At 47.2% G+C, this 25,059-nt stretch overlaps 1 protein-coding gene across 1 annotated transcript; it reads right to left on the minus strand.

The window, feature by feature from the left end:
- Positions 1–312: 312 nt before the first annotated feature.
- On the minus strand, positions 313–24,462 carry LOC105838964 (synaptic vesicle membrane protein VAT-1 homolog-like). The gene is made up of 7 exons (XM_012684927.3): positions 23,788–24,462; positions 11,525–11,654; positions 9,874–10,089; positions 5,680–5,828; positions 5,397–5,556; positions 4,736–5,162; positions 313–4,622 (listed from the first exon to the last, which is right to left on the minus strand). The coding sequence occupies exons 1-7, from the start codon at positions 24,072–24,074 to the stop codon at positions 4,597–4,599; spliced, it is 1,395 nt and encodes a 464-aa protein (XP_012540381.1). The 5' UTR covers positions 24,075–24,462; the 3' UTR covers positions 313–4,596.
- Positions 24,463–25,059: the final 597 nt, after the last annotated feature.

Here is a 25,059-nt window from a genome sequence, read left to right on the forward strand (position 1 = left end):
ATGTAGTATTAATGCATTATTAATTTAATTTTTCCTAATAAGTTTTTCCTTCTCAGTTAGTAATATTGTAATTAACTAGTCTCACTTAAGAAAGACATGGATGGATGGATGTTTGTCTTTGTAACGTAGTTAATAGATTCCGGGTTTGATCCCATATCCCACGTAAATGTAATTTGAAGAGTTAGAGATTTTTTTATAAGTTAAAGAAATTGTAACTCGTTTCGAGAACAATGAAATTGAATTAGACTTGAAAAAAATTGCAGTCATATCAAAGAGTATAGGAAGAAGGAAGGCAGTCAAGTTCCATCGGCCTGTTTTTGAAGCAATCTTTAATATAGCAACATAGTCAGTCTTACAGTAATAAGCCAAAAATACAATCTATATATCAAGCTTGACGGGGAGCGGGCGAAGGTATCCTTTCCTTCTTTTGTGAGTGTCTTCGGTGAAGCTGTGGTCTGCGACCTAAGAGTCTCACAATTAGAAAAAGCGCGTCGCTTTCGCCCGGACCCCTCGACAAATTTTACAATTTTACACAATCATAATCATGTATCACGTTCGCGAAATATTGTAGGTCCTGCTCTCTAACGATGCGGTTTCGCATAACTAATAAAGACGCACAACATTCTTAACTTCCTTTCTTTCTCTCTCTCTCTCTCTCTCTTTCTCTCTATCGCGCCAAACGGAATAATCGTAGCCTTGAGACGAGAATGAAACCCTTCTTCCAACGGCTGAAAATTGTCACTGAAGCTTGGAAACTGATTCCCACCGCGTACTCACTTTATTGTGGCAACTGCGAATAATTTCTCTTCATCATTCCCAACAATGATTTATAATGTATACACAATTGGCTTTAAAGATTCATTGTAGCATAAACGAGCGAATGATGAATTATATCACTTGATTCTTGCGACGATGGCACAAATCATGATTTTCTTAAAACTATTAAATGCATTTCGAAGCAGCAATTTGTACAGATTATCCAATGGTTTAAAAACTTCAAATTCACTCGGCTCGAATAAAATTTGCTATAAAAGTAGTTCAGTCGAACAATCTAAGTGTGAACGTGTATCACACAGAAATATGTGTGCGAGAGACACATTAAATATTTAATTTTATAAAAATCTAGAAATTCGGTTAGTAAAAACACTCCCGCAACGTAAAGTGAGTTTTTATGCTTGTAATTAAAATATTTATCAAAAATTACAATAATAACGTTTCGCAGTTATAAGACGCGTTAAGAAGATATCAAAAGGAAGATAGCGCACATTTTTAAATCTGCTTTTAGATTCGCTTTAGGTAAATGTTTCCAGAGTATACGGTAATTAAATATGCTAATAATCAATATAAATCAACGTAATGAGCTCGGCCTTATTCGCGGCTTCTCGTCAAAGGCAATTAATCACGCAAAGTATATCTGAAATGTCTCGTCTCTTTCGTCGAGGGAGAATTAACTGAGAATAACACAAGGACTGTACTACTAGCTGTACAGAAAATATTAAATGCAATATATTTATGAGATCGTCTTTCAACTAAGAGAACGCAAAAACGTCTCTGAAAACACAATTTTTACGGCAGTTGTATGTAAGGTTTGGCTGTTTGATTAATGTTACTAATTCCTGAAAAATCTCGACATCACATTCCCTCGCGCTAATCGATCTAAAAATTCAAAACCCTCGCATTCAATCCCGACGTGTAACACCTCTGCACAGATCCCGAATTCTTATCCTGACGTTTCGGACCTAAGTAAAAAAGTAATCAGGACAGGAGAGGAAACGATCGATACAAATATATAGATATATTATAATATAATAGAGTTATTTGATGGAACATTTAAAGCCTTACAATAAAATATACAATATGATGTGTGGTGTCGTCGTATTTCCGTGTGTGAGCGTGTACTCGTGTGTACTCGTGTTCGCCTCATGTGGAATTTATCATGTGTTATCATTACGTGTTTAAAAGATGTCTCAAAATATGCAGCCACATTTACCATTGTTTTTCGCAGTTTTTCCCATACTTTTTTTTGTCTTTTTCTTTTTCAGATTGATACGTTTTCTCGACGAGTAAGGATTAGTATTATGTACCTTTGGACCGAGAGATTCGATACGGCAGTTAATTCTTGGCGCTTATACGCGCGCCCGTCCCGAGAGACGAGCTCGAGACTAGCGCGCGGGATATCGTCGACACATACCTTGCCCCTCGTCCGCGTAACTCTTTTTTCATCTCGCATAGTGATTTGTATAATATAGATATCGGTATACAGAGCTAGTATCAAATCCTAACGAAATCGGCTACATCAAAATTGTTCCAACGTTCCGGAGAGATATGCACACTTTGTTCTGCATCGGCCACCGCTCCTCCACCGAGCCGCGTTCCATCGAGGACACGCCCTCGAGATCTCTTTTTTTTTCTTTTTTCTTCCTTTCTTTCTTCCCTTCGTTCTATCTCCTCGAAACTCACGAGGATCCTCAATCTTTCGTTTATATTACTACGAAACCTCGTTCAACAGATCACCATTAGTAACGCATCCTTCACTGTTTACTCGCGCAGAACGGCCGACAATACATCGCATAATATATCGCGGCCGGTCGGAAAACTATAACTCGAAGATTCGAAAGTTGAGGAAAAATCCGCAATGCGGATTTTTACGTAACTTGTCGGAACTGCAGTCACGCATTCGGCGTCCAAGCGACACAACTGCATTCGTGCGAATATGCAATAATAAAAAAATGAGGCCTTTGCGTACTTTAGACTGTCGTTCCTTCTCGTAGAAAAAAGAAAAGCGATATACTTCTAAAATGCTAATTCTTTAAATTACTCTTCATGTACATATGTTGATGCAACGTCATTAAAATGTTTATAAAATTTCATTTAAACGATAAAAAGACTCGGAGTCTTTAAAATACATTATCAATCCGTATATCTGAATAAAAACGATGAGACATGTGTATTGTACAAGCACATACGCTCAGTGTTTCTATCGTTGAAACCGATTAAAAAATTTCTCTCTTTCACGTAGAAATGATAATACGCCAACATTTCGCCAAGATGATTCTCAAAGCACTTCCGTGCCGAGTAATGTCTCTCTCTATTAGGCTTTTACAATTTCAAGCCATAATTAATCAGTCTAATTACATTTTCGCTTAATTAATTCATGTTATACATCAGTTAGTTCTTATATTCAGAATGGATACTAAATTCTGATCGTTATCCAAACGTTTTAGCGCATGATAAAGATCAACGAATGCATTTATCCTTAAATAGTTTTTAGCATTGCGTCAGATTTCCAAAAAATTTAATTCGAAACATCTTGAAAGCATCTCGTTGATATATCGTTGCAAAGATCAGTATATATCAGTGATTTGAAGAAAGAGGTAGAACCCCGATTATAGAAAAATACCGATTGCAATAAGTTTTCAGGCAGTTACATTTAGACACTTTAGACAACTTTTTTTTGCTTTTCCATTTTTGCGTAAAAAGTCTACAATTAATTTTACATAAGTATAAAGTATGAAAGAGTATGAAAAAAAGAGTGTCTAAATTCCAGCGAAATGCCCCATAATATGTAATGCTAAATATTACTCTTGACTTTCATGACTATATCGTTAAAATTTAAAAGGATGTTTCATCGTGACAAAAGCATCACGATGAATAATAAGGTGGCGTAAAAACATCTTTAATACATAAAATTTACATACGAAAGTAATGCAGCCCCGCGTTTAGCTTTTCTCCACGGAAACTCTAGCGCAATATGTTATTTTATCCCATTAAATTACAAATAGAGGTAATATTATATTAATGTAAGAGATTGTTAGTATATATCATAATAGCAGCGATAGTATTCGATACAAATAGATAGAGTCAAGTAAATAGCTGTTGGACAACACAAAATTGTTAAACAGCTTATATTTCTTTGCATCGTTTTCATAATTGTTTGATAAGTACGGAAAGATTGTTACCATTTCCTGAAATGACTACAATATTAATAATTAAAAAAAACCAAGCTGCCTAATAACTATCTGGTATCCAACAGTTGTTTATTTAACTCCTCGCAAAATTAATCACTTGGTCGGTGTGAAAAAATAAACATAACGTTTTTATATTCTGTAAACTACTGTGGACCGCATCAAGATTGTTATTTCTATTTGGTTGATTCTCTCGTTCTTATGCAATATGCTGATTGATTCTCCTTCCTATGTATCAACTTTTAATCTCGGCGCAAATGTGAGTAGAACAAATACATGCAGATGACAAAGGGACAGTTTTTTCAACATTAAAAGAAAATAGTGTATAGCTTACAGTGCAAGCGATCAATTATTCGCTATAAATTAAAACTTTGAATTCCATGTTCCACAGGTAACATCTCGACGAGAGAGATTATCTTTCCCCATTTAAGTCATACAATATAAATTACAGTTCTTTAATTATGGATCATCTGCATGTAAATTCTAGGTGATACCATTCCTGGTTTGCTCAAATTGATCGTTCTCTTGGATAACAGCGATGGATTTCTCAGCAATAGTACTTTCCTGGAATTTCCTTGATGTTTAAGGGTATCGTTTCTTTGTTCTTATAGGATTAGTTACTACTGCTAATTCAGCTAGATTCCTTCTCTTTCGAATCTGAAACAGAAAAAACGAGCGAACCTTTAAACATTCGAGAGTCCGTACAAAATAATGTTACATTATTGCGATTATATTTATATATGTAAATTTTCCATAGTCTGCTTTCTTACCACTATCAGATTTGTCTTCTGAGGTACCGTTTGTCAACTCTTGCTCTTTCTTCTTCTCTCCTTCCTCCGATTCTACGCTAGATGCCTTTTTCTCCTCCTGATTCGCGGCCTTCTTGTCTTTCGCTTTGCCCTTAGCTGGCGTAGCTGGTTTAGGTTTCGGTTCTAGACTCGGATCCAGCACGATCTTACCGATGTTCTTGCGATCGTGCATTTTTTGCATGGCCTCAGGCACGTCCTCCAGCGCCCATGTTGAATCCACCACTGGCTTGATTTTGCCCTCGCTCCACAGCGTAAACACTTGATTCACCGCTCGTCGAACGAACGCGTGACTACCTTGCTGGTACAACAAGTGGCGTAGGTTCAATCCGGACAGTGTCTTATTCTCGTCGAACAGCTTTATGGGCGATACTTTGTCGACTTGCCACCACTAAACAACAAATAATAAACATATGTAAAAACAGAAATATAATCTTGAGAAAAAGGAATTATTCTAAAGAAACTATTCAGAGAATAGCACGTAATATCGAAAAAGAATATCAAAACTTACAATATTTTATAGTGAGACATTACTTTAGTAAAGCAAAAAACTGTATTGGAATACAAAATATTTTTTTGTTCAATTAAAAATTAAATTAATCTGAAAATGCCGAATTGTACGTACTGATCGCGCTGCGGAAAAGAAGCTCTTAGTTTCCCCGGTGACGACGTTGCTGGATCCATAAAGAATGTATTTGCCCATTGGCTTCAAGAGGGCGTAGCCCTTGTTACATTCTTCGCCGCATAGACAATCTAAGACGATGTCCACGCCTTCCGGGGAAATTCTAAACAAGTTAGAGGTACGTAAAGGGTAAAAGATATATTGAATATCTCCATCTTAATATTAAATGCATTTTCGATGGGAAGAAAGTAATCAATGTTAATTACTTGCGACATCGTCTACATACTTTCTGACTTCGTTGCTATAATCTGCGCCGCGTTCCAGCAGATGGTCGATAGTTCCAGCATTTTTAAGAGCCTCGCACTTAGATTTGCTGCTCACGCCGAAGATGGTTACGTCCTTCACGGTTTTTGCAAGCTGCACCACCGCTTGACCCTAAATCGAACGAATAAAATAATTTTTTTTATCGATGAGATCAAAATCAATTTAAGTACGGGCGTTTACACTTTTTTTTCTCTTTTCACAATACGCGCTGAAAAATACGCGAGAACATATTTCATCGCCACTTTCTTCGCCACAGACTCCCTTTTCGCAACGCACGCTACTTTTTGCCGAGAAAATCCAGTTACGTGCCGAATTGAACGGGCGGCATCATACCCGGAGCCGCTACTTCTCGCCAATGCTACGCCTTGAGAAAGGATGAGACGGGATTAAGTGAGGAGAAAAAAGAACGGGGCCGCGTGCACACGGCCGCTCGAGATTTTCAACAGAAGCGGCATACATTATTTCCGAGAATCGCGCTCGCTGCTTTCCATTTCTCTCCGCCCCTCGTCGAGAATTCGATACCCGGCGACCAAGCCGATGCCCGAGTCAGAGCGCTCCAGGCTCGAAGAAGAGTATAAATGAGAGGAAAAAAAGGAACGGGCAAAAAGGGGGAGAAAGAGAGAGAAAGAGAAGAGCGAAAGAGACAAAGACTATTTAAAATTCTTAAATAATCACAAAAACTATATTTCGGTTTTTCCGTCTTCTCTCGCGAAGTCTCCGTCGTTTCGTCGCCGTCACATTTACTAATTTAAGCACTATTATATTATATTATTATACGATAAAACATATATGTGACGTTATCGCGCAACATCTCCGTGAAATCGTTTATAACGACGTTACGTCTTCATCGGCGACGCTTCACTAGCCGCAAAGAGCGGAAGCTTTCTTGTCGCGCGTAGAGACAATGACTTAATTAATATTAACCGATCCGCGGACTTGAAGAACAATGTCGCCCATCGCTCCTCGTTCGTGCCCTCCTCTTCTCGCGTTCCCTCGCGTTCATCGGCGGAGGATGAGAACCGCGTGTACGTGAGGAGCGATAATTCATGCTCAACGACGACAATAGGAAAACGCGGGATCGCCGCATGAACAACGGGGCACTTTCGCGTCGCGATTTCTCGCGTATTAGCCGCGAGAGAAGCTAGTCACGTACGATGAAAAAGCTCCGAGAGAGGCCCTCCAAACACGCACGCACACACGCACGCACGCACTCGGCTCGTGAAAAATACACCGCGCTTTCTGATCACGTCGGAGGACTTTCCCTCTCTCAGATGGATCGCGTTATATCTCTTCCGACGCTTGCTCGTCTTTCTTCTGTGAACAATGCGTACAAGTACTATCCCCGCGAGTAGGTATTCGAAAGGGCTTTCATGTAGCTGTCGAGACAGGCACGGTCGACAGGCACACGCCGCGCGAGTATCAGCAGCTTGCCTGTATCGTGTTTGCCGTGCGCTCGTTTAAGGAGAACGGCCGATGATGATCGCCACTCGGTGGCTATTTATAGCACAAGAGAACGGTATCGGATCGATTTCAGGTACGACCTTAATTGTCGTTTAATTGATTTTCAATTGATTTCTTCCTCTTCGGCCGTTGGAACTGGAGAGACGAGAAAAAGTCTATCGATCTCGTCCCTTTCGTCCGGTATAACAAAAATCGTAGTTGAGCTTGAGCAACATGAGGCCTGGTTTTCTCTTCCACATTTCATCTTTTTGCGAACACACCTTATCCAATTTGCGAACAGTGCGGTAAAGTGCAATATAAAAAAAAAAAGTGGAGCGAAACTCGTCGCGGTTAAAATCTGACTCTCACTTCGAAACATAAAACATTCTCGACTCGTTACACACAAAACAAACAGAAATAAATGCAGCAATTAATTCAATTAACTAAATATACCCGTTGATAATTATTTAACTTGCTAATGCAAATTGTAACAATCTAAAGAACACAATTCGCGTGTTAAAGCGTCGCGAGAAATATATCTCTCTTTAAGCGCATTTCTCGTTCGTTCGATTTCAAAGAATGTTTTTCATGAAGCACACGCGATACAGGGTATCGGTCGCTGCGGAAGTCGGCTGTAATTAAACCCTTCTATAAAACATCGTTAAACCGCAAAATACCAAAGGGAGAAAAGGGAAAAGAGAACCCGTTGTAGCGATCAGGTCGCCGGGTGTACACGTGGCACCCCGCGCCGATGTGGTGTGAAAGCAGCTTAAGGCCGCGCCACGTGGTAGTAACGTGCCGTCGACGGTGATATGGTAGCGGCGGTGGCAGTGGCGGTGGTGATGGTGGTGGTGGTGGTAGTGGTGGTGGTAGTAGCGGTGGTATGGTCTCAGACGGGTGCGGTCCATGACGGTGGTCGATGAGAGAGCGAAAGGTTGCCTGGCAACCCTCACACCCCGTGCGATTCGCGCACCGGCATCCCCCCCGGTAGATTTCGCCTTTCGCGTCTCAACCGTCGGGGATCGTGGGGGATGCCGCGGGTGGCGGTTCGCGCGGGGGGTTGCCGCTAGCTTCGGGTGTAACCTGTTGAGCCGTATTGATCCCGACGGCTCTACCTTCTTCTTCTTCTTATCTCCTTCTTCTGCTCCTCCTTCTCGTTGAGACGGAGAGAGAGCACCCCGCGTGGCCAAAGAACCCGGAAATACCCCCGGTACTTTAACCTTGCCCCTCCGTCGCTATCCTGCCATCCATCGTCAGCTAGTGCGAGCGACTACGGTTCAACTACCGTCGCTCTCATGAAATTTTGCATTTCGTTCGCACCCCCGCGAGGTGTTTAACTTCATCCAAGGTCTTCACGATCGTGGGCGTAAGAATTTAAACCGAGATCTTTAATCTTCACGGATGAGTAAACGAAGCTCGGCAAATTTTATTTCGGTAACCTTCCGCGGGGGAGGCGACTTTATTTCTGTACCCCCGACAGAAGCGCGCAAATATTTATCGTATAAAATCTTGTTTAGGTACTGCTCCTCGGCAATCCCTCGCGGTAAATTGATCGCGTCCACCCGTCGAATCTCCATTATTTTCTCGCCGCTAAAACACAGCGTAATGAATTTCGGGGAAGAAAAAAAAGACATCGCCAGTGCGCCGGCCGCATCCCTCGCGCGCGGGGACACGCGAACTGCTCCTCGTAAAACCAATTCCGGCGACGTATAAGCGATAATGTTAATGAACGTTCGCCTATTCTTCGCTGTTTAGATGCCCGCGGCGTCGTAACGCCGCTATTTACTCGGATTTGTACTGCGTTCCACGTAAAACGTGTAACACGGCCATGGAAGACGCGTCGCGCCCGCGCGTTTACGAGCGGGAACATCTTCGCGGGAGACATTAACTCGCTCACACACGCGGTACCACGATAAAGCTGTCTAAATTCGGGTGGAAGGCACCCCCTTCGCCCGGGGCGTTTATTGTCGACTGAGCATTTTTGCACGCCAAAGGCGCTCTCACCCGTTTACATTCTGTCGCGACTTTAACGACGAACGCCGCTGTAAAATTCAAAATTATCGTGCCGAGCGTTGTGCCATGAAACTTAATACAATCACGCGCACAATAGAACGTCGATTCACACACACACATTCAAGACAATAACGTCGTGCACTCGGTGCAGATAAAGGATAAATAACTTTTACATATCGCATGTTGCTAAAACGCCCGAGCCATCATGCAATTGCAAATATGATAATTATAAAATATCCCTCGGTATATTCGAGACAAGCGGAATCATTTATGATAATGATTACGGGGCCGCGGGGGAGAGACGAATGGATATTTAAATTCCAATGCATTGCGCGCAATCGAACGTAATGACACTATCTTTAATATTGATATGCATTTACAGAAGGAAGAGAAATTAATGAAAAAGGAGAGAGGAAAACAGACACCGCGTATAACACAATATCGAACGTAACAGTTACGATACATCCGCGTATCGCGACATGTCGGGTCCTTCAAGTCACGATAAAGGATATACACGAGGCAAAGAAAAGGGGTGCAATTATAAAAAGTTCAATTCGTCAATTCTCTTTCTCCCCGTAGTTTTCACGAACGGGTCGGAGGGAGGCGATACTCCGGCGCGCTCTCCGTAGTAGAGACGGAGGGGCAAGGTTAAAGACGTAGAAATACAAATATAAAAGGAGGTTTATTTTTCCCGTCGACTTACCACACCGCCGCCGGCGCTGTGCAGCAGGAGGCTCTTGCCGGGCGTAAGATGGGCCAGCTCGAAGAGCAGAATGTAAGCCACGGTGTAATTCATGGTGATGGCGGCCGCGTCGAGGTAGCTCATCCCGGACGGTAGCGCAAAAACGGACGTCGCCGGCACGGCGACCAGCTCCGCCCACGCTTTGTGATCGGGAAGGGCGACTACCCTGTCGCCCACCTGTTAAAAGAACGGAAGAAAAAAAATATTATTACATGGATATCAGGACAGAGAGTGTTTTATATCTATGTATAAGTTTCTATTCGAGACGCGAATACGCTGAAGATAAAAACAATGAAGTCCCTCGAAGATAATTTCATCGAGGTACCCGTATTATTTCCGCGAGGTACGCGATCTTTTCGGGATTATACCGCGCGTAAAATTCCCCGCGTATTTACCGGATCGTCATCGGATGAGGAAGGTTCAACGATTTTACACTTTGCGCCCTCCTCGAGAACGGGGGCGAGCCCGCCTTATCGAATTAAGCTTTCCGCTGTAAGGCATCTTGGCGAGGCAGGGGACGAGGCAGGAACGAGCTGACATTGCTTCCGACCCTGAAAGCAACGAGCTCTCTCTCTCTCTCTCTCTCTTTCTCTCCCTCTTCTCTGACAAGGCAGCCCGCAATTCTATACGTGCTGGATGGTCTGAATCTGGACGCTTCGAGAAGCCTTCCAGCTTCTGGATCCCGAAAAGACTTTGGCGAGTCGCGAAAATAGACCACCCTGAGCGCACGTAAGTCACAGCAACATGCGGCGGGCGCCAGCCGGAGTGAAAAGCACGCCGCAAAGGAATTCCTTGAGGTCAGCTCGATTCTCCCCGTAACGCTTACGACTACGTTAGGCCTGATAGCGAGATGATACTCGGCGTTATTTACGAAGCGACCATTAGCGCAGCCTCCTGGCGGCTTATCACGTCAGGGATACGGGATATTTCTGCCTTCTTTTTTTTCCCTCTCCCTACCCCACCCCCTGACGTAAAGACGTTTAATAAGCGAAACGACCACGAGGGGAAAGTGGCCTGTCGTTTTATTTACGGCGCTCGTAGGTCCGGGGGAACGTGTGTTTCGAGTGCTTTCAAAATAATTCAACGTTGAGCCGAACGTGACGTCAATGCTGAAAATCGATACAGGATATACTACTATTTCGATAGCCAAAACCCCGCGGCCTCGACCGAATCGAATTAGCGCGGCGTTGCCAGGTAGGAGGCATTCGCGGATCGAGCCTCTAATCGCGAATCCACGAAAGCAATTTTACCGCCCCGCTGATGTAAAGAGGAGAGGTTACGCTTTGTAAATCGAGTTAGAAAACGTACTTCCGTAGGCGGGCCAAGTAATTCTCGATGCAAGCAAATCTGTATTTCCGCTCGCGCGCGTTTCAATATTGCCAATAACATTCGATGCTATTTGCGACGCGGCCATTAATCTCTCCCTGGATTCAAAGGGAACAGAGAAAGCGAGAGCGATTCGGCACAGTCCCTCTTACGCGTTTTATTTTTGCCACGCCAATGAAATTCAGAACACACACGTGCCACACAAAGCCCGAACTTGTTTTATTACAATTTAAGTTTCGCGCGCTCGTAATCAGATATTCATTAAAAGTTTCGTGCTTGTGCTCACTTTAAAATTCTCGACCCCCTCGCCGACCTGCTCGATGTCGCCCGCGCACTCCGAGCCCATGATGAACGGGGTCTTCGGGGGCGAGTCGATCGCGCCCTGCCTGGCCATCAAATCCTGGAAGTTCAGTCCGCTGCAACAAAACGAAAGAAAATTTTTTCCGTTAAGTAGCGCAATTCACGTGCAGTTTTTCCGATCAAAAAAATTTTATTTTGAGTCATGAAATATATTAGAAAAAATCATGTAATCAAGATTCAATCAGTATTTAATGTGTTCTAAAATGTATGATGGTAGCCACGAACCATAAAAAGAAATTTCAAAGAATTACACTGTAGGTATTTTAAATATACTACGATTTGATGAAATGTATAGTAAAAATTTTTCTAGTCTTCTTTTTCGGCCCGTGCTTACTATCGACTAAAGTAATTTTTATTACAAAATTTTCTCTCATCCATATTATATCTTACCCATATTATCATTTTGCTACCATTAGTGTAACAGCCCTTGTCAACGTGATTAACGTCACGCAGCAAACGACGCTGTTTTTCGAAAATTACTACTCCGACGTCGCTGTCGTAGTCTAGGATCTGGCGATCTCGGTCCCGCGGGACGTGCGGGCGTGCTCGTTTTCAACGGAAGCCCGGACAGAGTCCCCGGGAGGATTCGATCGTAATAAAATCCTAGACCGCGCGAAAGAAAACGTCGGCACGCGCGCACGGCTTGCGCTTGAAGCACCGAAAAGAGCTGAAGCATGCAGAAACCGCTTCGCGTGGCAGAAACTCATGTCCGCGGCTCCTCGCGTAAAACGCACGTGTAGTTATACTTTGCCGGTGCCTAACGGCAGGCCCGACTGACAGGGAGGGTATGTAATGTAAAGACGAAGGCGCCGCGACGCCTAGACCGATGCCTGGCGTCGCACGCAACGCGGCCACGGCGGACGTCGCGGCGACATTACTCATCGGGAAATATTTACCATCGACGCTTCCGACGAAAAGTTCGACGGCATTTCAGCTGAAATTGTCGGGTAAACGATAATGCACGTGTCGGCGCAAAGTACGAGACCAAAAAATCTAAATCGCTTGGCTAAATGGTAAAGAAAAATATTATCAATGTTATCTAATAAAACTATGAAATAGAAGCAATATCTAACGTAGTAAAAAAAATCTGATAAGTTTTAAATACATCAAAGGAATTTGACAGCAATTTTATACATTTAGGTATTTATTCCATTCGTTTTATTTAACATCGGAAGCATCATATCGGAAGTCTCTTTACTCATTAAAAGACCAAGCGAATAAAACTTACTACAAAAATAAAGAATGTAATTAAAAATATTTCATCGATATAAAGGACAACCATTGAAAAGTCAAAGAATGTCGGAATCGTGTCCTTTCTGTAATTACATTGTTAATCTAAAAAAAAAAAGAAAGTTTAATAACCGGTCCGCTCGGTACTTCTAGTGTTAATCCGAGCAAAGTGGCTGCTGTCTGTCCGTACGCGATCGGCTTGAGAGTACGAGAGCACTCTCCGTCTTCAATAGGTTGCACCGGCGATTGCACCGATGGCGCCTCTCGCGAGATATGTCGTGAATTGTTATCAATTTACGCGATATATACCACGTAATTTCCCGGAGCACCGCGAGCACCGCGCGCGATGATTCATCGCGCGCGCTCTCTTTTCTCTCTCTCTCCATGAAATCTCGCTCAAGGTTGGCGAACGTATCAGAAATGCCCACACGTGGACGCACGCTTATCGCGTATCAATTTTGTTTTCTATCTCGCTAAACGTTCCTTCCTTCTTTCGATGCACGTGCAGCCCGCGTTACACATGCAACGCGTTCAGCTAAAATAAGAAAAAAAAGAGGAGAGGGGAAGAACAAAAGGAGACGGCGATATTTCTGTTGACGGACGAATGAATCATATTCGCAACCGTATGCGAGAGGAGAGGGTATAGTTTCTTTCTCTCCCGGGTTGGCTGCACTATAGATGCGTTGCAGCTGGTGCCTGTGCCGTACGATAGCGCGCGTTTTATCGATAATATAACGAAGGAAGTTTGCGGTCGGGTTGCGAAACGATACCGCGCTTGCCGCGGAAGGCGGAATTCCGTCTCACGTAACTCAAAAGAATGACTGTGTACCGCGCGCGACCGTGTCCTCCCTCTCTTTCCGAACTTCACGAGGGGTAACAGCAGCTCGCGCTGACACCACCGCTGGTGCAGAGATCAAATCGCTTCGCCGTGACATTACGGACCCGAGGGCGAATCGAGGCGAAAAAGTCGAGCGAAATCGTCAGCAGACGTCGCGCGTCGCTAAACGCACGCAAGCGTAACGAGTTTACACGGGGATTACCCCTAAACGTATCGACACGCAATAAATCGCGTGGATCGAAAAGCGCGCATTTATCCGCGCTGTCCAACAACGTGACGGGCAGCGGGAGGAAGGGCAGGGGGAAGACGTAATACGTGGGAACACGCGTGACTTGCGCGTCATTTGCTCGGGGAGGGCTGTGCGTCGGACAGCCGCGGTTCCGCGCCGCGCCGTCGTCAGGACGAATCGAAGCGAGACGAAGCGGGTCGAAGTATAGCCGGAGCACAAATATGATTCCATTCCGCGACTCTTATTGACAAGTATAGCTGTCCCCGCCAATCCGAAACGGATTAAGCCGACTCTATTAAATTTCCTCCCCTCCCCCCTACCTCCCCGTTCTCCGCGCGACGCGGAGTGTTCGCGCGTCGTTGTCGCGGCGGACTACTTGTCCCCCGCGTTGCGCGCGCGGTGTCGCAGGGCGTGGCGGGAAAAACTCGCCGCGTTTCTAAAATTAGCAATTTTAAGTGGCCGTAAAAACTACCCGGGGGGAATAATCGCGCGATGCACCTCGCGCAACGAGGGGTCGCGTCGTCGCGATTAATGTACCGAGTCTTTGCAGTAAAACGCGGCGATATAAAGTTACGCGCACCTTCCTCACTCGACCGCTCTCGCGTTTCAACATATGGTTCCGGTCCACGCGGTCCAATGTGTACAATTGCAGTATGCAGATCGCGACAATCGCGCGTATAATCGTCCAGGAACCTGGAATTTTAAGGGGAAAGAATGATGAGGCGGAATCGGAGAATTATCTAAAGTTCGTCGAAATTTGCGAGTAGAAATTTAACGAAAAAATTCTCGCAAAATTAAATGTAACTAATATAAAGCGAGCTTTATTCGATCATAGCCGAATCTTTGTGTTATTTCTCATGTGATTTTATTATTGATTTTATATTTCATTAATGTTTAGATAAAATAGTTACTTGTAAATTACTATTTCTGACACTGTACTTAGTTTTTTAAGTACAAAGATCTAAAGTTGGCCAATATCGCAAACCAACGTGTTTACACAATTTCGATTAGCGATTTTCGAGACACCCAGTGTACATAAAACATGTGACAGTCTGCTGTCGTGTGTGTTTGTGTGCGTGCATCGACGTTTTTGTACGAAGCTTCTAAGCAGAATTTCCATGCGCGGCAAGGCCGATATTTCGAGCCGCGGCATAATAAGCTCGTCGTACGTTCGATTCGAGCTTTCAATCATTCGCCGCGCGAACGACGAGCGACCACCCATCGTTCTATCAGTCGCTAATACAAACTCGTTGAGCGCAAATGCGACAGTTAAACGTAATAAAGCGCGCGGACGCAACTGCGGACGAAAACAAATTCCGTTCCACAAAGATAAAACAACAGCAGCGGCGACGGCGGCGGCAGTTGCGGAGCCTGATGTGGCGTAATGAAATTCTGGTCGCGACGCGTCGAGCTGTCGTCGCGGTTAACTGTAGATAACGCGCGTGATTTAGAGCCGATCGCGCCAACGCCAACGCTAGACGCTTTCATTCACCTTGTAAGACAGTATATTACCGTCCATTACTTTCACAATTTGTCGTACTTAGGGTCGTTTCCGCTCCTTCCGGCGCGCCGGAGCCCCGAGAGAGACAGAGAGAGAGAGAGAAAGAGAGAAAAACGGTCCGTTCCGGCCGCGCCGCGCCGGCAGAATTTCTGCCTACCGTCATTAACCCTTTTCGAGGTATCCGTCGCGCTAATGATATCCGCCGCGGCTGATAATTAATGAATTAATGTGGGGTGCGATGAACGGTAATTAAGGAAAGCGATCGATTATATGTAATAAAGCGAGCAACAGGAACGAGCCATTAATCGATCGGAATTTACTAATTTCATTCTACGAGATATATATATCGACTCAGAGTTTTTATTCGGTCGTCGTGTACAGGAACCCGCGGTCAAATATTACTGTTACGAAGTGATACGATGATAAACCGGGTTAGTTTTGTAACGGAACTGAATTGAAAAAGAAATATATGTGTCCGCCGAGCAAATGCGGGCTCTCCGTTCCCTCCGGTGGCCAACGACTTTTACCTGAGGAGATCTCGCCGTGGGAAACCAGAGAGTAACCATGATTCGGCGATTCGCCTCTTTTCGAGAGGTCCCTCAAAAACGGGCGGTAGGGGCGCGGGTACAAGGACAAGGAGAGAGAACGAGAAAACGATTCGGGAGTCATGTTACGAGCGAGCCCGAAGAAGAAGTGCGGCTCTCGCGGCTCGCGATCGCTTAATTCCTCTAAATTGCGTCGAATTGAGGGGAATAATTTTCTCCATTCTTGGCGAGAGGCAATTGAACGAACCGGACCGGACAGCGACACGCAACGCACCCCAGGGTCGCACACAAAGCCGCACAAAGCCGCCGGCGGCGGCGGCGGCGGCGGCGCGGAGACACGCAGAGACACAGGGTATACAGGGTGTCTCCGATCGAGAAGAAGGAACAAGTTCAAGATAACGGAATTTCCAATTTCGTGCGGTCGCCTACAAAGGTCGCTCCCGGAGCGGTCTTAACAGCTGACTAGCTAATTATTTCCAGACATAATCCCAAATCCGTATGGCGCGAGGAACATCGCTGATATACAGAAGCCGTTTATCGGAAATAGCCTGTCGTCTACGAGTAGGCGGTTTTAAGTATAGAAAAGACAGACAGAGAGAGAGAGAGAGAGAGACCGTCGCCCTTTCACTGGTATGGAACGCGCGTTTTCCGCGCGGACATACACGTCGATCGATCGCCGCCGTGGAAGACACCGAGGCGCCTACGGTACACAATCGTACGGCGAAATCAAATTGCACGAATCTCGCGTGACTCGGCGGAGCCCGGACGTTCGGATCGGCGAGTGAAAGTGCACCCGGGCTGCCGCGTACACGGCGTATGTTAGGTATACGTGGTATCACGATTCGAGAGGCGCAACGCAATTTGCGCGCGATATGTGACGATACGGTTCGCGCGTGCCGCGGTCATTACGCCGATATCGGCGGTCGTAAGGTGACGTCGTCGTTACCTTATCTCGAGAATAGGTGCGGACAAACTTTTCGTTTCAAGTTGCACCTCGCGGAAAAAGAAGACGCGAAAGACGCTTTGCAAAGAGGGAGAGGAAAGGGGGGGAAAAAAAGGGAACGAAGTAAACTCGATCCGTGCTACGAAGGGCCGGCACGCGCGAATTGACACGAACGCGCATATATGAATTATGCAGGGAACGAAGGGCTATAAATAGCAGACGGAATATTACGAGCGCGCGCGCACGCACCACACACACACACTTGGTCGCCTCGCGATTTACTTTGCAATGTCGCGGGATAAGCGACCGGATGGCCGGGGAGCAGGATGACGACGACGACGACGACGTCGATATCTCTCCTGCGCCGCCCGGGTACTTCATTATTCGAGATAAGCCGGGCTCTGATTTCATTAACCTAAATCTCCCGAGTGTGCGTGCGAGAACGTATACATGCGTGCGAGAGAGGCGAACGGCAAAATAAGAAGAGGGACGGTGGCGGAGCGTCGTAAACAATCGAGGATAAGAGAAATAAGACGATCTTTCCCGTGGACGCGTGGCGATCATCGCCAAGCGGAATGCGAAGTCGACGCACGGATGAAGTCGGCGAGATACCAGCGAGAGTTAATACAACACGGATACGTGGCCACACGCTCGGGGAATTATTTATCGTTGCATCACCGGCAAGCGTGGCCGAACGAACGGAGGGAGAGAAAGGGAGAGGAGAATCGGCCGTCGGAATTTTCGTTGCCGACATTTCAGCGACGGCAACGGCCGCGCATAATTGCAGCGACGGTCGTTTCTTTCAAGAGCAGACGCGGGCGAGGGTTAAGTCCTTCCTCCCTCTCCCTTCGCTCCCCCGCGCCGACTTTAAGGGAGCGGAAAAATACGGGAGAGTGCGAGCGTGCACTCAAAGAAAAATGCGTGGTACCAATTACCGTATTACATACACACTTGCGCGCGACAGATGACCCCGGAGTTATCAAACGGGGGAAAGAGGGAAGACTGGATGAGGGGATATACCGATATAGAAGTTTCGCTTTGTTGCTTTTTTTTATATCGTCCCCAACGAGAGAAAGAGAGAGGAAAAGAGGCTGTTGCACTTTTACGAGGACGGGCGACGGTCTATCGATGCAGGCAAGCAAGCACGACAGAGCTAGCTACTCTGTGCAGACGGTGACTCGCGCGAAACGGATCGCAATCAGGCGGATGTAACGGTGAGAGAAGTAAGTAACGCGGAGCCGACGTATGTACGTGTGTCGGAGAGGCTGAAGAACGGATTAGTTACGCATGCGAGGATAAAGTGTGATCCGCTACGCGAAAGATCTAATCTCTCATCCAGCTACGTTCTTAATAACGCTTCGGGACGAAAATATAACGAGCCAGATCGATCGACGCGAGGCGTATATCGGCAAATCGGTAACATCGTCGATATATAGTTGTGACGCGCGAATCAGATTACAGAAACGTACACGTACTAAAGCTTTCCCTGGCAGCCGGACACGAACAACAGAATCGGAACGGTATAAGACAACAGCTGCGGACCCCAAACGCGTAGCGTTGTATATCGTTTCTTTTTTTTTCTTTTTTTGTGAGTCACGAACGCGCAGCGATGACGTTGACATAAGTGTCGGGCGACCGCGCGCGAGTTGCCACGTGTAACACTTCGCACTTTACTCCACGCGGTGTAAATAATTCCTATCGACCATCAATCCCTCCCCTCCCCTCTCCCGACATCTCGAGTCACGTGCATGAGGCCTCGCGCACATTCGCGACTCGATAAGCGTGTAATTTCCATCCGTCGTCGTTAATCGACTCCTCGATCTTCCCGAGATTCAATATATTAAGTCGCGGCACGTCAGGGCGCAGCTTAAAAATAATCGTCTTTGTACGCGATACAAAGGAAAATGTCGAATCCCGATTCGCCGTCGGCGCGGTGATGCAGCGATCGGCGAATCTTCTATCGAGGCGATTCGTATATACGTTATTCAGAGACACCGGGGATGACGCATCGTGTTGATTAAACGCTTATTGACTTGGTAAGGAACGGAAAATACTTAGTAATCTAGACGATAACCCGGCACCGCCGGCGATTAGCCGATCGGCGGCTTCACCCGCGCCGCCCGCACGCTCTCTCTCTCTCTCTCTCTCTCTCTCTCTCTCTCTCTCTCTCTCTCTCTCTGCCACGCCACGGCGATACGTGTGTCACGTGAATCATACACGCGCGCGCGCGATGAAAAATTCTGTCGAGCAAACTGCAGGCCTTTTACATATTTTAAGATTCGCGCCCCTTGAGTCGAGTGCGTGTACGCACCCCCGGGGCTGACGGACTCTGTCGTCCGCGTTGCAAATCGTACGCGAGCGATACGAAATCCGCGGGAGAAGAATTTACACCGGGAGAAAACGTCGCGACGATTCCTTTTAATCCCTCCATCTCCCCCCCCCCCGATGCAAAATATATGGATACGTCTTTTTATTCGCTGAATTGATATCACGCCGCGGCGCGGCGTTTCAACGCGCGCAAGGAATTCGAAAACAGAAGCCGATTAATCGTGTTGTGCTGTGCCGCGCCAAGATAAAAACGATACACACAAACAGACCCGCATACACACATATGTATAAGCGCGCGCGGTTTATTTCCAGCAGGTTTCGGTGCAAAACAGTTTCTCGATCCGCGTATGATAAACGATGACCTGTACGTTGCGCGGGGCAAAGTAATAATTTTCTGCGTGATTCACCCGACGGTATACGTGTACCTACGCACCGATAGATCTATGGGATGTCCGTATTGATCGAACCACACCCGTGTTTCCTACACCCTCTACCTACCGTTTCCACCCCTCTTCCCCTTCCGTCCCACCCCCGCCGCCCCGGCACGCACGCGGATGTCAACGTAAATGCGTGCGCACCAGAAGTCGACGTAATCGTTCGTACAGCCGAAAGTCACGCATTGATTTACCCTCAATTTAATCATGCCCCAGTAAATCCGAGAGCACGCGAAAGAGAGGGGAAAAAAAATCAGGAGAAACGGAGGCGGGACACGTGAGACATTTATTAACTCGGGATAATAATCCCCGTGATTTCTCGACCGTCACCGTCACGATCGTCGCGGATCGCTCGTAAAAGCGCAGCCACTTTAGAACTTGGACTTGACAACGTCGACAGCTGCGGCGGGGCACTTATGCACTTTGCGATTATTCCGCGAGTGACATTACATCGTAACCGCTTCTGAGATCGAGCCGGAAATAAGTCGCCGGAGACATTTTTAGGAGTTACAATGTCTCATCACATTGAAACGTGGGAACCGAAGCTCCCGAAAATCTGGAAATCTAGGTAACAGCTCGAGATTCCAACGACCGCGACATCGAAAAAAGTTCGGGGTCTCGGTAATCCAGATTTAGTTTGAGGATTCCGGTGTCTGGATTTCCGAAATCCTCGTGGCAATTAAAAATCAAGGGGTAACTCTCCCTCGGAGCGCGGTCGATTTACGCGGGGTAATAGGTCCGCATAATACAATCTATGCGCAAATAGTGCGTGAATAACCGACGACGTCGCGTGCGGAGGGTAGACCCTCGCGTACGCATATGTACGTAATTCTCGGGGGAGGGATATTTGGAATTTATATGTACGGGCGAAAGCTCGCGCGGGGGAGCGGAGGCTCGCATTTTCGTGGAAGCGCTGCCCGATGAAAGGCGCCATTGTATCTGTCTCCCGTCGAGTTTATCATGCTAATGAGGTCTTAATATCGCGTTATGGGAAACTTTGAACGGATACCATTCAGCGGACGGTGATATGTTACCGCGATCCGCGCGGTGCGTGCTTCTCTCTCTCTCTCTCTCTCTCTTTCTCTCCTTTCCTCCCGCGCTTTAAGGCGTTTCCAACACTCGTCTTTCATCGCGCGCGCACGTCTTTTTTTTCTCCCGTTGCTTCCAATTTCTTACGTCTCGAAGGGAGAAAGAAAGAGGTATACTTGTGGAATGTAAAAAGAGATTACAGAAGAGCGGGTAAACTCCGCTCCGAAATGACACAAATGTTTATATATACGTCCTCACGTCTTCCTCCGTTAGAAAAAGAAACGGCCGTGCAAACGAGAACGCATTGTGGGGTTCTCGGGACCGCTTGAGTTTAAACTTGTGGCGCATCCGGACAATGTCAGTTCGCGAGCTCGCTTTCTTTCGCCGTCGAGGATATCTATTATACATGAAATAAGGTGGTTCATTGGACTTTGTGCTGTCTCACTGTAGACACGAGCGGAAGAACTGTTTTATCCACGAGTAATCGCCCATTTCCTTCGGCAAAGTAGATTCAGCATGAGTAATCAAGAACGAGATGTATACGTGGAATACGGGAAACAAAACCCGCAAGCGCGCGATCGCTTGTAATAAAGATTTTATGCCGAGGAAAGAATACGACGTCAATCGTGCTCAAAGAAAATTTAATTTCCAGCCTTAATTATGTCATTAATAATTATTTTAAGATCCAATCAAACTCTATTCAAATTTCTCGGAAACTTGTTTGTCCGCCGAGCTGATATTTATCATGGAAGATTTACGATAAGACAAATAAAAAAAAAACAATCGTTCGTAAAACAGTACAGTTACCGAAAGAAAAGATTCAAACGTCACGGTGACGATACGCGGCTTTTAACATCGCCTTCACTTTCGAACGCGACGATCCTAAATTTGACATTTCCTGCGACGAATAACCCTTTCGCTACAAAGGGCGCGTGTGTACGCCCAAATGGAGTGTGTATGGAGCTCTCACATGCGAGAGGCGCGCGAACGCATGCTCGACTAAAATGGAAGAATGCCTCGGGGCCGGCACGGCAAAGAGATAAATGAAAAACAAGGAAAAAAAAAGCGACGGAACGACTCGCACTCCGCACGCCGTAAACATTGTTCGCGTAATTAAATCACGCAACAAAAGCGCCCATAAATTCCTCCCCTCTCTCCGTGTTACACAAATTTATGCTCGCTGAAGCGAACCTGCGTCTTCGCGAGAGGATTATTAGAGTTTCTCGAGACAAAGTCGACCGTCGCGTGACATCGGAACGAAAAAAAAAGAGAAGATACGAGAGACGAGTTATCAGTCCGTAGCGGCATTTTATCGGAAACGATAACTGCAAACGACGCTTTATTTAGCTGTCCATCGTCGTGTGTGCGTGCGCGCGCGCGCGGGGGTGCTCGTCGCAGGCTTTAACGAACGCGTCTGCAGACGGGGCAGACAAATTTATTCGCCGGCATTGGCTGCAACGTTATATATCTTTCTATGGGGGGCTATTTTCTCATCAATCCCAATAGCGTTTTATAAAACGTGACTCACGTCGCGTGAAAAGGTCCGCGCGCCAGGCCTTTGGCGAATCCGGCGACGGGCGCGCGATTTCGCCGCATCTCTCCTCCCCCGTGCACCCACTGTCCCTGACCGCGCAAGATAAAGCCGGCTCTCTTTCAGGATATGACACATACACACCATGAGTCGGACGTATATGTACGCATGTCCTTCTCGCGCTTCTTGATATAATTGTAAAATCAAGTGTCTCCGAAGGGCGCGGTGATCCACGAATCGAGGCGCGCGCGGCAACGCCCGCGTTTCGGAAATCGATCAATCGATCGGTCGATGATCGGAGGTATCGATATGTGAGTTCTAAACGCGAGCGAGAATGCGAGAGAGAAAGAGAAAGAGAGAGAGAGAGAGAGAACGCGGGGTCGAACCCTCGGTCGCTAACGAATCGTTATCCGGGCGTGCTTTTTTTTTCATCACGCCCCTCTGCGCTTTGTACCGTCGTTAAACGAGCGTGACGGTCAAGCGGTCGCACTATCAAGCGTATTTTTCGACTATTTAGCGCGTCTCTCAATGCGATCAATGCGATCAACGTTGGACGACGTTGCACCTCGGGACGGAGAGAGAGACGAAAGAGAGACGGGAGTCTCTCTCTCTCTCTCTCTCTCTCTCCGGCGTTGACTCGTCAATAAAAATTTCTCGCGCCACAACAATGTCGGGGCCTAATGAGGCGTAAATGGCCTCCCCTGGCATTTATGTTTCTCGTTTCCACTCGTTTAGACGATTAGGATCGTAATTATCTATAAGCCGACCCGCATATCGCGCCAGAGTTTCCGTAATTTATCGTGGGAAAGCGAGCGAGTTGGAAGATTTACATTTCGGTGACACTTGGTGACAAAAGAAAAACCAAAGTTCTCTCTCTCTCTCTTTCTCTCTTTTTTCCGACGCCGATCCTTGATTCGTCGCGTCGTCCTTGCGGCGAAATGTGCACCGCACGTCCAAAGTCGTCGTGCCGCACCCTGCCGCGTATTTTTGTGACAAAGGTCCCGAGAACGCGAGTCCATATGGGCGCGCCGCCGCGCATCCCGCTCTAAAGCGTGACCTTCCGATACCAAAGTCCCTTCTACGTTCGCCACGAACGTGACGATATCAAACACGAAAACACGGGGGAACAGATGAAAATCTGCCAGCCGCGACGTGTATCGATGGTATTCATCAACACAAGCGCGATTCCGATTCACACGCGCGAGATTATATCGATCGGCAAAATCTCTCTCTCTCTCAGAGAGATTTCAGACGTCGAAAGTGCACGCGTATATACATATAGACAATGGCTTCCCATGAGCCAGGTATTCGCAGGCCGGTCAAACTGTGCGCGAGTACGGGACGCTCGAGTGGTTTAATGGGGAAAATATGGCCTCTATCGGCGTTCCATCTAACGGCCCGACGCAGCGGCGAACCGTGCGTAGGGAATATGGACCAGACCAGAGAGAGCCTCGGCCCGACGCGTTCTTCGGAGCGAAGAAAGGGCGGAAGGGCGAGAGAAAGAAAGAGGGAGAGAGGGGCGGGGAGGGGAGACAGAAAGAAAGAAAGAGAAAGAGAGAAAGAGAAGCGAGGCGAACTCACCAGGCTTTGACGCGTATGAGGACCTCTCCCTCGGCGAGGGTGGGCTCCGGCTTCTTGAGGGCCTTAACACTCTTCAGGCCGCCGAAACCGTTGAGCACGATCGCCCGCATGTCCTTCGGCTCCGGCGTGGCCTTCTCCTCGCCGTTCTCCTTCGGCTTCTCGCCCTCGCCATTCTCCTCGACCTTCTTCGTCGGCTCCTCCTTGGCCGGCGGGGACGCCGCCGCCGACTCCTGCGGCGGCTTCTCGCCCTCGGCGCTCGGGCTCGTCTCGTTCTTGTCCTCTGCCATCTTTACCGTCCTCTCTTCTCCTGAGACGCCCTGTGACTCTGAACCTCTGAAGCTCGCGCGACGTCCTTTACCGCGAGACTGACTGAGAGGATCTCCGGCGGCCGCGGCGGGGATACGTCAAGAAAGGGAGCGTGCGTCGTACCGTCCGCGCTCGCGAAGCGACACAGACGGAGGAGACGGAGAGACGGACGGACCGAAGGACAGACAGAGAAGAAGAGAGAAAGAGGGATAGACAGAGAAAGAGGGAGAGAGAGGAGAGAAAGGAGGGAGAGAAAGCGCGCGCCCGTTCGTGTGAGTGGTCCGCTGTCCGCTCGACTTCGGCACGGATATATCGTTTACAATCCGCCGCGTACGCGCTCCATGAAAGCCGTCGTCGTTCTGCGCGAAATTCTGCGCCACTGTGCGAGAAAGCGGCCGCTCTCTTTCTCTTCCCCTCCTCTCTGTCTCTCTCTCTCTCTTTCTCTCTCTTCGTTCGTTCGTTCGTTCGTTCGTTGTGCCGGCTACGCCGCCGGCCGGTAACGCGCGCGCGGTGTTGCCGTTGCTTAGCAACCGCGCGCCCCTGCCGGACGGCCAATCACGCGTCGCCGGCCGCGCGGTCCCTCGCTGTCATTTGCCACGTTCGTTTGCGCCATCTTCGACGCGCGCACAGGCCGGCAGGTGCCGCGTCGTGTCGCGTCGCGTCGTGCCGGAGCACGTCTCTCTTTCCTGCCTCTCGCCGCAGCGAAGTAGTCCCGTCTCCCGCAATTCCCCCTCCTCTCCCCCCCCCCGCCGTCGCCTCACCGATCGCCGCGTGCTATAACCTATAACCTAAAAATTTGGAAATGCTCCGACTCCTTCGATCGATCGGCCGACGCAACGAATGTACATACGCGCTTCTCTAATTATTATACAAATTGCGTCGAGCGATAGCGCGAGGCGTCGTTCGAACTTCACGACGCGACCGTGTAATTATTCCTATGAATAATCGAGGGGAAAGAAGAGAACG

This window comes from Monomorium pharaonis, chromosome 5 (genome assembly GCF_013373865.1).
Source record: "Monomorium pharaonis isolate MP-MQ-018 chromosome 5, ASM1337386v2, whole genome shotgun sequence".
Lineage (NCBI taxonomy): Eukaryota > Metazoa > Arthropoda > Insecta > Hymenoptera > Formicidae > Monomorium > Monomorium pharaonis.

What these genes read in the sequence shown, in the direction of transcription:
- LOC105838964 (XM_012684927.3), bottom strand. Translation starts at nt 24,074, where the DNA reads ATGGCAGAGGACAAGAACGAGACGAGCCCGAGCGCCGAGGGCGAGAAG. An exon ending in ACAGCGCCGGCGGCGGTGTG is followed by an intron (nt 5,829 to 9,873) that starts GTAAGTCGACGG and finishes CGTTCGATTTAG; the next exon opens with GGTCAAGCGGTGGTGCAGCT. An exon ending in AGAAGACAAATCTGATAGTG is followed by an intron (nt 4,623 to 4,735) that starts GTAAGAAAGCAG and finishes TTTCTGTTTCAG; the next exon opens with ATTCGAAAGAGAAGGAATCT.